At 45.5% G+C, this 12,385-nt stretch overlaps 1 protein-coding gene across 1 annotated transcript in view; it reads left to right on the forward strand.

The window, feature by feature from the left end:
* Positions 1 to 12,385, forward strand: part of Dcr-1 (Endoribonuclease Dcr-1) — a 59,118-nt gene that overhangs the window by 13,483 nt on the left and 33,250 nt on the right. Inside the window, exons 8-9 of the mRNA XM_075866905.1 lie at positions 4,931 to 5,082; positions 11,271 to 11,418. Coding sequence (XP_075723020.1) covers positions 4,931 to 5,082; positions 11,271 to 11,418 — 300 coding nt within the window. The remainder of the gene's footprint in view (positions 1 to 4,930; positions 5,083 to 11,270; positions 11,419 to 12,385) is intronic.

Below are 12,385 nucleotides of genomic sequence, written 5' to 3' on the forward strand. Positions count from 1 at the left end.
TTCTGCATTTGGTTAATTATGACAGTTTCATAAGATCCAAATTAACAAGCTTTTACTATACAGTAGATCCCCTTAAACGGAACCTGAAAAGACCAAGAAAATGTGCTTTGTCAGGAGTTTTGTTTACAGAGAGACGATTTAGGGTGAAGAATCCAAGTAGGAAACCAATCGTGATGGAGGCAGTTCTTTTTAAGCAACAGATTTTCGTTTGCTGAGAGTCTACTGTATTAATAAAAGGAAAAGTGCTGTTTAGTGAAACTGTACTGTCACAATAACTCGATTTAGACAAGCTGTTTCGTCTTCACTGGGCACGCAAAACAGTGGAAAGGACGCAGACAAAGGGGACCCAAGGCGACAAGGCACCCGATATTCGTTTAATTTTTTTTCCATTGTGCCATTTTTAAGAGCTCCGTAGAGCGAATTCCGTTGTTCGCAATTGTGAATGCCTCAAGCCTGGAGGTTTTCCTATCATGCTAGGCCATTCTCTACTCATCACAATAGCTTAAACAGGCAAGGTTTTGTGCTTTGAAGCTTAAGGGTGCAGGTTGGTTTTTCTGGCTACAGTCGACACATTTTGATGGGGCCAAAGTTCAAGAACACTCGTGTACTTATATTTAAGTGCTCATTAAGGGAAGATGCGGGTCGAAAAACGCGAGTTTTTTTTTTCAAAAATACCGATTTTTATTTTTGCCTGTTTTGATAAGATTAGCACCTCTACTGTTATGAAAAAAATAATACAGGTCGAGACTTAACTGAAAATGCTTTAAAATCATATCTAAAGAGCCCAAGGTTCCTGTTAACAGGTCGAAAGTTCGCAGTCTTCGACCACCTTGCCGCCGATAATGCGCCGCCGCTCGCTATTGTTGATCGTATGAGTCGAAGAGTCGAGCCTCACTCTTCAAATAACAACAGTTTCTCTCGCTGATGCAGCGCAAGAAATAATAAAAAGAAGCACTCTTCTGCGCGTTTTTCGAGCGCCGCAACTGGCTTATCACATGGTACGAATCGGGGACCGCCATTGGCCGCTGCGCGCCTGTATGTGCTTTGAAACCTATTTGTGGTGTCCGTGTCTTGTCGAGCAGCACAGCTGAACAATGCTTTTCTCGTGTAATTATCTCTGTTATGAATTAAAAAAGGCATTGCTCGCAAGTGAAAGCCGTTGTGCAGCGCGCTCTGTAGGAATAGGGTACGAGCAGCTGGTCCGATTTGCGGCAGTTGTTGGCTTGCAAAAGCCAATGCATCAGAAGTCATTCACACCCGTCAGCTGTAAAGTTCGTGATGCGACAATGAATTACGTCAGCGCCAATCTTGAGAGACCGAAAAAGCTCACAGTGAGAGAACTTAGCAGGGACAACATTGCCATTATGTACGACGGTATGTGGCACAAGCATGGCTGCAAAATGGCATGACACTGGACTTAGTTTGAATTTCGCAGTCCTGTCAAACTTCTTCCTAGTTTGCAGTTGGCACATGGCCAGATGGAACGGAAGTGTGGCAAGCGTTTCATGGCCCTGTCTGTGACCGAAATGTCTGTGAGGTGTCGGTTCGAAAAAGCCGAGAGGAAGAAACTCATGGTGCTGGCGTATTTTAGTGGCAGTAGCCACTACAATAAGGATTGTTCTTTTTGATGTGCAAATTTCATCTGATTTAATCATATCTTTCATAAATAAAAACTCAATTTTAACTTTAAAACTCGTTTTTCTCAAAACACAAATTTCGCCTTTTTTTCCCATGTGCCCCTCCTTTTTTGGGCACTTCTAGTGCTCGGATCTGCATGAAATTTTGCCCAAATTTTTTCCAAAGTATGGCAAATGCAATTATCTAGTTTAAATTTCTATATTTTATTGTATAATAAAGAAATTCTATGTAAACCTTCTCTAGGGTAGGAGAAATATGGACTTTTTACGTCTGTTATTTTTCACGCATATTACATATTTTGTATGTGCTTCCTAATTAGTTATTTGCACTCTACACTTTATTTGAAGCATTATGAACTATGAATGGTAAAAACTTACAGAAGTTTAGGGATGAAAAGAGGGAGGGCAAAAGGGTTAAGGTTTTCACTTTGTCATGTTGCAGAGCTAAAAGTGTGCAACTTGAAAGAAAACTAATTATATATTTGAAATCAGCATAAAAAGTTCCATAAACAGCTCAAGTTTCATTGCTCTAGTGTGAATAATAAAAAAAAAGTGTCTTCGAGTAGCATCTCCCCTTAAAGACTAACGCCACGTGGTCAAAATTAGTCTGTACTCCCCTTCCTACCTGATACAGTAAACTCTCGTTACAACGAAATCGCTTTATTCGAATCATCACTTTTATCAAAGTCTCACGCAGTCACGACCCCTATAAGTGTATTTTAGACCGGATTACCCCAAGCATGCATTGAGCGAAGTAACAAGTTGTGGATCTGTGCTCACGGCTGCGCTGAGAGAGGGCGAGCGACCGCTTGCACTGTTGAAGTGCCTGCGCGCTTTTTTCATCCACGTCCTGCGCTGAGCGAGTGGTGTGTGCACTAGCGTCGGCAGGCTAAAGCGTGCCAGTGCAGACTGGTGCAGATGGTGTGATAGCCTTTGCGGCGCGGATTTCACCCCTCCTTTTCTGCACCCTACTCTAGTACGAAGGCGACTGCCGGACACACTTGCTTACATGCCGGCTGCTCACCGCTATGCCGGTGGTATCACATGACCAGTACAGAGACTTGGGGGCGGCTGGGATTTTTTCATCCGTGTTTGGAAGACACACGTGCGCATGTGTCTGTGTGAACCCGTGATGTTGTGGGTGCGCATCGTGTGCATTTAGTGATCGTCAAGTGAAAGGGGCATTGCCGGCACTCGCACGGAAGCGTCTAGCATTGGAGCAGAAAGTTCAACTGATAAGTGAGGTGGAAAACAGAGGCCGGCAGAAGTCTGAAATCGCAAGACAATTCGGAATACTGCCGTCAACATTATCGACTGTTCTGAAGAATAAGGATGCTGTACTGGGTGGCTTCGAGCGAAGTTTCTCGGCCAAACGAAAGCACAACCGTGATTCTACGCATCCTGAAGCGGAAAGAGCTCTTCTCGAATGGCTGAAAAACCCTAGAAGTGCAAAACTTCCCGTGAATTGGCCTGCATTTACTGCAAAAGTCGAAGTTTTGGCCACCGAAATGGGAAAGCAAGATTTTAAGTGCACAACGGCTGGTTTGAACATTGGAAGATACGGCACGGCGTGTCTGCAAAATTGAATGTTGGTGAAAGTGCAGCCGTGGACGGCGACGTCAAGGACGGATGGTGCAAGCATTGGCTGAGCGCCTTACTTCAGCAGTACGCAGATAGAGACATTTACAATTTGGACGAGGGGGCATTCTTTTACAAACTGTTGCCGAAGTGCACGTGCACTACACCAGACGGAACTTCACGAGAATGTAAAGAAAGCAAAGAACACTCCTGCCTACAATGCAGTTCGGTGCTAACAGGACGGAGGAGCACAACCTTCCTTTGCTGATACTGGGGAAGGCGGCAAGGCTCCGGTTGACTAGCCGGCCGAAATAGTCTATTTGCTTGGAGGTCCCGACGAGGAAAATGAGCCGCTAGACGAACAGCCTTGTGAAATATCAACAGTGGCGAACACAGGAGAGCCTCTGTCTGTCACGAATTAGAGTGGAGTGCGAGGGCGGCGACCAAGACATCATAATTTGCCTGAACAATCTGCAGCAGGCACTTTTCGTGCCCAGCAGAAGCACCTGCCAAAGCCAGCTGACTGTATTTTTTGTGTGTAAATAAAGGTTTTTCTCACTGAATACCACTTCTGGGAAGTTGTCATGGCTGATTTAGCTGTACTTGCTGAGCTTTTATGACATAGTCGCGTATATCGAACCTACCGCTTATATCTAACTTTTCGCCGTCCTGCCGACTTCCTTACAACAGGGGTTTACTGGACGTTTAAATGTAATGTGAAACCACAACTGACGAAAGAGAGACCCATACACAGAGCACCACTTCCTACAATGTTTGTTCAGAAAGCCCCGCAGTGTAGATGAACCACATGGTGTCACAAATTGTCAACACACAGTCCCATTGTGTTTGACAACTTTTTTGATAATATTGAAAATGAAGCCACGTTAACACACTTATCACCTGCTTTGATCACTCTCTTTGTCTCGGTGATTAACCTTACACATTTGCCGTCGCTTACAGCCACAACAGAGCAGGCGCAGAGATCCTGGCTACATTGACAATAACGACTATGAACTGCCAGGTGACCTTCACTGCCATTTCTAATGTTGTCGGGTTTTCTAAGTCGGTCAATCAGGCGTTGCTCAGTTTGGCCTGTGGGCTTCCTATCGCACGAAAAAACGGTGTGGCAGTTGGTGTACTTGTTTTAGCGTGACTTCGAATTCATTACCGCCATAGGAGTTGTTACTCTTGAATGCGACTGTGCATTGACGATTTGCGACAGCATGTGGTCTGTATATGCTGTGGCCCTCTCTAATTAAACAATGTTGCAAGGGGCACTTCACGTGTGTGTACACTCCCTTTTGTTCATTGCCGTCATCGTGCCTTACATTTCAAAATATGGTGACCCAACACGCACAGTCTTCCACATTTAAGCCTCGTGTGGCTTTTTTTTGTGCGTATACATATTGGGTGGCTTGTTGGCCTTGTTGGTGTAGCCTGTTCAAAAAAAGTACCTAAGCGCGGCACGGAACTGACGAGGTTGAGACAGAGAGAGAATGCACAAGCGCTAGATGTGTGTTTCCTCTATCCCGTCCTCGTCAATTCCGTGTCGCGCTTACTTTTTTGTACGTACAGGGGTTTTGGTATCTACACTTGCTGAATTATGTGTTAATTTTATGTGTTCATTTTTTTTAAATTTGCAGTCTGTTATCTTTGTTTGATGCTGAAAATCTTAAGAATCATCTTAATGTTTGGCATGACTCGAATCACCGCAGATCCTCTTGGAACGCAGCCACGTAGAGGATACCACGATCGACGAAGAAGTCGATGCAGCCTACGCGGATAGCCTGAAGCCAGCCTACAAGCCGCTGGAAGCCGAAGACGCTCCCAGGGTCAGCATGTCCACTGCCATTGCCTTGGTCAACCGGTGAGTCACTTGAAGAGTCTTTGGTGGTTCTTTTTTTTTGCACCACTTTCTTCATTGTTAAAATGAGTGACTCCTCTCTCTATTTTAATTGTTGTGGAGCCAAAAATCTTTCTTGTTTAAAAGACGATAACAATTTTCCTTTATGTGATGAATATCTGGCTGGTACTTGGCCATATTTCAGTCAGTTATTGAAACTTGAAACTTGAAACAGTTATTGAGCTGAATTGAAGTTTTATGTAGTTGAATTACTGAACTGGAAATCTTCCAGCTGGGAAGGTTCAGAAATCCAGCTAGATATTAAACTTCTTTCATCTGGTTATTCGCCTTTGCCAGTGGTGAGTAGAATGTTGGAACTTTCATTCAGATTGACTTTTCAGCTATTCTACCATAACAGATATCTCACTCTCTTTCCCTTTCTCAAACATAGCCACAGCTAAGCAGAAATCCTTTGAATATTTCTCATGCCTTATAAACCTGTGACGCATTCAGAATCTTTGGTGCATTCATTTGGGGCTCAGGTTACGATATGAATCCCAAGAGTATCGCAAAATGCTGCTTAAATGGAACAGCATGATTGGTTTCATTCTTGGATTCTCCACATCTGTTCATCTGTCAGTAAACAGAACTCCTGTTAAACAAAACACATTTTCTTGGTCCCTACCTTCCTCAGTTTCATGTTATAGGCCCATTGCACTTACAAGCTGCCTTTGTAAACTTTTTAAGAAGATGATAAACCACCGACTTTTACATTTCCTTGAAACACACAATCTACTCGACCCATTCCAGTGCGGGTTTTGAGAGGGTAGATCTAGTACCACCGACCACCTGGTGCATATTGAGGCTGAGATCTGAGACACTTTCATCCACAAATAATACTTCCTCTCTGTGTTCCTCGATATTGAGCAGGCTTATGACACAACATGGCGTTTGTGCATATTAAGAGACTTGTCTCACCCGGGTGTGGCGGTAGAATGCTTCTCATAATCGAGAGTTACTTGTCCAATCGGACATTCCGTGTCCGTGTGGGCAGTGTTCTCTCCCAAATATTTGTTCAAGAAACGGGAGTATCGCAAGACAGTGTACTTAGTTGTACACTCTTTATTATCAAAATGAATTCCTTGCACCTGTCCATCCTCCGCAATATGTTCTATTGTACATATGTTGATGACGTCCAGCTTGGCAACCTGGCAATGTGTGAGTGGCAGGTTCAGCTAGGTTTAAACAAGGTCTCCAAATGGGCAGAGGGAAACGGATTCCGACTGAACCCACAAAAAAGCACGTGTGTCTTGTTCTCCCAAAAGAGAGGCATGCGCTCAGAACCTGACATTCAACTGAACGGTCTCAACGTCTGTCTGTTAATGCCAAGCATAAATTCTTAGGCCTAATCTTGGACAACAAGTTGACCTTCATACTGCTCATCAAGTATTTAAAAACAAAATGTGTAAAAATCATGAATGTTCTAAAAGTGTTGTCACGTATTACGTCGGCTAGTGACAGGCAATGTCTCATGAACCTGTATAGAAGCCTCATTCGTACCCGCTTAGAATATGGGGCCGTTGTTTATCAGTCTGCGACTCAAAGTGCTTTGAAGATGCTGGACCCCGTGCACCATTTGGGCATCCGCCTTTTTACGGGTGCTAGCTCTGTAGAAAGCCTTTACACCGAGTCAAATGAGTGGTCGGTTCATCTGCAGAGAACTTACATGTTCTTTCTATATTTCCTCAAGCCCCGCCGCGGTGGTCTAGTGGCTAAGGTACTCGGCTGCTGACCCGCAGGTCGCGGGTTCAAATCCCGGCTGCGGCGGCTGCATTTCCGATGGAGGCGGAAATGTTGTAGGCCCGTGTGCTCAGATTTGGGTGCACGTTAAAGAACCCCAGGTGGTCAAAATTTCCGGAGCCCTCCACTACGGCATCTCTCATAATCATATGGTGGTTTTGGGACGTTAAACCCCACATATCAATCAATCATTATATTTCCTCAAAGTGAAGGCAGACAAGAAGCACCCCTCATACTCCACTATTAATGATTTGTCGAGCTCCATTCTGTTTCAGAACAGGTCTTCGATGAGGCAGCCCTACTCAGTTCGCCTGAAGGGTCTAGCTGAGAAAACTGGTGTGTTACTTGAACACAGTTTAAAGGCTCCTGTAGCATACCCGCCACCGTGGTATTGGCAGACTATAGACTGCAATGTGTCTTTCCTAGAAGTTACAAAACACACGCCCATTGCCCATATCCGAACATACTTCCTGGAACTTCAACACAAATACACACGTCCTGAGTTCTTTACAGATGCCTCTAAGTCTAACTCCTCTGTGTCCTATGCTGCTGTGGGCCTATCCTTTTCGGATGCTGGCCCTCTACATCCAGATACAAGTATATTCACTGCGGAAGCTCACGCGATGCTCGCGACCGCTGAACACATTAAAAAATTACAACTACAAAAAGCAGTTATTTACACGGACTCTCTCAATGTTGTAAAAGCTCTGCAAACTCTTAAAAAACAAGAAAACCCTGACCTCGTCTCACTTCACTTTATTTTATGCACACTCTACACACTCAAACATGTCGTAGTGTGCTGGGTGCCAGGGCACCATGAGATCCAAGGCAACGTGATGGCAGATCACCTTGCTGCATCCGTCAACGAAAGCACTGCCACTACACCCATATCAATCCCGGCCCTTAATCTTAAACCGTCTCTCAAATGAAAGCTCAGGGACTACTGGCAGAGCAAGTGGGATAGACACACACAGAACAAACTACACATTATTAAGCCACACCTTGGTCATTGGCCGCTAGTATCAAAATCACGTCGTACAAAGGTAACACTAACGAGGCTCAGTATAGTACACGCATACACGACAAACTCATATCTTTTGTCCGGTGGCGATCCACCATTGTGCGACAGATGTGGTGAAGCACTAACAGTTCTTCACATTTTAATCCAGTGGGAACAATTAGACCCTCTAAAAAGACAACACGTTCCATCACCCTACCGACAACATATACCATTACACCCTGCAATGTTCGTCAGTAGGGAACCACTTTTCATTCATAAATCTGTGCTAGCTTTTTTAAATATCCACTTCTATCATGTAATATACTCAGGCATTGCGTAGCACGACCTCTCAAGAGAGGTTGCTGCTGCGGTGGCTACATTGAAAAGCACTTGCCTCGCAGCCCTTGGACACAAGGGTGCTGATGAGGCACTTGTGCTATTGCCAAATATTTTTACACATGCTTTTATTATCAGAACCTTTTGTCACCCATTTTTACTATATATATTACGTCTATTTCATTATTTTATTACAGTCGAACCCGGGTATATCGAACTCGTCAAAAACGTGTATTAGTTCGATATATGGCATAATTCGATATAGGCCCGGTATAGGTTTTGACACAAAGGCACATAACAAACTAGAAGAAAAGTACTTTATTAATATGGTGGCTTACTTGCGTGCCCTACTGTGGAACAAAATGGTCCCCGATTTTTTTCTGTTTCAACGACTTCGCTGCCTGCGACAGCACGCATGCCTCCATGTTGTCCAACGAGTCGGGGCAGCTGAGTCCGCAACTTTCCACATTCAAGCAATAGCGCCGGACCAACGTAAGTACACTAATCACTTCGGAGGATGTAGGCAATGGGCCGTCGTCGATTTCCATATTGCTGTCACATTGGCTCGTGGTTGGCACGACGTCTGCAATGTAATCCTCATCCTGTAATTGGCCCATGATGGGGACATCATCGTCCGCACTGACGAACTCGTTGAATGTCGATTCGTCGATAACACCCGGGAACTCTGCCAGCTCGTTCCAAACTTCGGCGGGAACACCTGCGGTGTCTTCAGTGCTGTCAGAATTTGGGGTGTCATCACCAGGCATGCGGAAGCCGGCATGCCTAAAGCAGTTCTGGATCATCTCCTTCTTGACATCTGCCCACGATCTACTCAACATAGAAATAGCTCCGAGCAAGTGGATCTTAAGCTCCCTGCCAACACGAAGGTTCTGCAGCAGCCTCTCCACCAGGCGCTTCCGATAGCCGGCTTTCATTGCGCGTATAACGCCTTGATTCAGTGGTTGCAGTACAGACGTAGTGTTCGGGGGCAAAAAAACGCAGCTCGATGTTGCTGAAGGTCGTACTGCAGTGGTGCAATGAACAATTGTCCACGAGCAGGCATTCCTTGCGATTTTCGCCTACCAAATCATCCACGACGATAGCCATCTGCTGAAAAGCTCCCCGGTCATCCACGCTTTTGAGTTTGCTCGGTAGGTAACTGGAAGCGACAGCGCATTTCGAAAACACCACGGTGCCGTGCTTTTCCTGATAACCAGAGGTCAAAGCTTTTTCGATCCGTCTAAATTAGCTGCCAACAGCACGGACACACGAGCTTTGTTTGCCTTGCCGCCGCTTGTCTTGTCACCAAGACACGCAAGTGTCTTGTTTGGCAACATTTGCCAAAATAGAGCGGTTTCATCCGCATTGAAGATATCTTGGGCTCTATATCTTGCTGCGATATCTCGCCAGTTTTCCTCGAGCCATTTTTCTACACTGTCCAGGTCCGCCGCACTGCTTTCACCTGTAACAGCTTTGCCAACGATGTCGTGCCGTTCTTTGAACTGCTGAAGCCAGCCTGAACCACCTTGGAACTCATTCCTGCCAAGCAGGAAAGCAAGGTCCTTGGCTTTCTGCTCAATCATAGGGCCGGACACCGGGATATTTCGCGACTAAACGTCCACAAACCACTTGTAAACGGCCGCTTCAACATCTTCGTACACAGCAGCGCGCACACGTCGGGTGCCACGGGCACCTGGCCTTTTGTCCGACTTGGCCCTGATGTCTGCCTTGTTCTTCAGGATAGTACTCAAGGTGCTCCTTGAATTTTATACGCGGCGGCGACGTCGGACTTCTTTTCACCACGCTCAACCCGATTGATGATTTCGAGTTTCGCGGCGAACGGCAAATTTTGTCTCTTTGTGCAAGCCATGATGACAATGCGCCAATACAGTTCACAGAGCACCAACAGGCAACACCACAGACCACGCTGAATCGGCAGCAGCAGGCACACAAGCATAAAGAAAGAAAAAATGGTGCTCACTTCTACCGCCTCCGCGCCTCGGAGAAAGCACGACGGCCTCTGATTGGCTGTAAGCGCTGCGAGCGGGCCAGGATCATTTTTTGGAGGGGTGTGTTTGCCCGGGCACAACCGTGTCTAACCAAATTTTTCTAGGGTGACGCCGGCAGTTTTCCCCGCCACCGCGAGGGAAAGCCAACTTGCTGGGGCACTTTGAGGCACATGGAGTCTGATATATCAGTTGTCGTTGCTATTTTCGTTCGATAGAACAGTAACTTTTGCTATATATTCTCAATGTAAACTTACCGTGTTTAGGAATTGTTCGATATACGAAATAATTTGATATAAATGGGTTCGATATAGTCGGGCTCGACTGTACTTCTATATTTTACCCACTGTAGTGTGAGGAATATTAAGGCTCTTATACAGCCACCGAACATATTCATTGTTCACATCTCGTCTTATGACCTGGCGCTCTTTGGCCATCAAATGGACATTGCGCCACAAAACATCGCACATCATCATCATCATTTTCTTGGTCCCTTCAAGTTCTGTTTAGCGAGAGTCGACTGTACAGCCAAGAAACAAACTGGCCATGCCTTTTGGGCCTCCTATTGTATATTTTTATGCAAGGAATGAAGCTGACCGAGTGCAAAATAATTAAATGCTCAACTGCATGTTAATTGACATTAATTACTAAAACTCATGCAAGACAGCACATTCCTTCATTTACTTCCCTGTAATGTAATACTAAGTGTCTTGGAATCATGCCGAGCAGGTTTGACACATCTGCAGACAGTGCATCATAATTCGCGCCTGAAGGGCATAGACACTAAGAGCCAAATTTCCCTCTAGTGTTATACAGCTGAACCCCTTTGTAAGAGACCTGCACCAGGAGCAATTCTTGTCATTTATATGAGGTGTCTCCTATAAGCAAGACACCTCATATGCATTTTCTTGTCGATCCCTGTTTTGATGTGGGCGCTCTGGTGTTTCTTTTACCCTGTTGCCTGCTACATCACTGTCTCTCATAAAGGAATTTGACTATGTCTTGAAATTCCACGGTTTCGCCATATTGCTTGAAGAGCCTCCGGTGTTTTTTTTTCGGTTCTTCTCCAGATACTGCGCCAAGCTGCCTAGCGACACGTTCACGAGGTTAACGCCCATCAGCAGCATGGCGGAGGTCGAGACGGAAGGCTCGGAAGAGACCCTGTACAGCTGTTCGCTGCGGCTGCCCATCAATTCTCCCCTGAGGCGATGCATCGTGGTGAGTCCAGGGTGCAGCATACCCGTTGCCTTCTAGTGATTGGTGGCAAACTGAAAAGAGAAGACACAGACATCAAAGAGTGCACTGATTCATCAATATGCTAGGTCACCAGCGAGGAAATTTTTATAAAACGGGAAATAATGACGATAATATAAACGGAGTTTAAACTTATCTCATGAGCCCTTTAGCTGTCGGGTGTTTCTGGCCGTGACATCCCGTTGGACGCATGCCTCGCATCACTATAGCATATGCACAACATTTACTCGTATGTAGTGCAAGTTTTTTTTTTTTCAAGGTTCTTGGTGCCTGAAGTCGACCCTCTCGTTACTATGAAATATCGGAATTGAAGTTCTTGTAAAGCTGCATAGATGTACCGAGTTCTAGATGGACTACGGCATTGGTCATTGCACGATTCATGTTGGCAACATGTGCAGTGGTCTCGGTGGCTTTGGTTGCCTTCGGGTGTTTTGACTTTCCTTCGACTCCCCCTGTGATGCGAACGTGTCGCTCTCAGTATGACAGCCGTTTGAAGAGTTATTTTGAGAGCTGTAGAAATCAGCTGCTGCTCGAAGCCTCGATGTGAGTGAAGGCGACCATCTACGAGTCGCATGTCCAGCAGGAGCTCCTTTTCAGGTGCAAGCACGACCCACATGGTGTCTGTGGCTCTCATCGCGGCTGCCCTTTTGAATTGGAGTCACTGATTTCATCTGTCACTGATTGCAATCGCCTCATGATGGTCGGTGTTTGACTGATGCAGTTTAGAGCGAGCGATCTCACTCGGGAGATGGGTAACACGTGAACACAAAGGTCAACACATCGTGTGGGTTGGTGCGAAATACCGCTTTTTGAAACATTGTATGAAAAATTGGTGCTCTTTTTCATGTCCCTGCTGCCCTTTTGTTACTTTGGAGGCCTTATTATTTTTTTCTGGACGCAACAAAAAGCTGACCCTCCTTTTGGGGTTTTA

The sequence above is a fragment of the Rhipicephalus microplus genome, chromosome 6 (assembly GCF_043290135.1).
Source record: "Rhipicephalus microplus isolate Deutch F79 chromosome 6, USDA_Rmic, whole genome shotgun sequence".
NCBI classification, from domain to species: domain Eukaryota; kingdom Metazoa; phylum Arthropoda; class Arachnida; order Ixodida; family Ixodidae; genus Rhipicephalus; species Rhipicephalus microplus.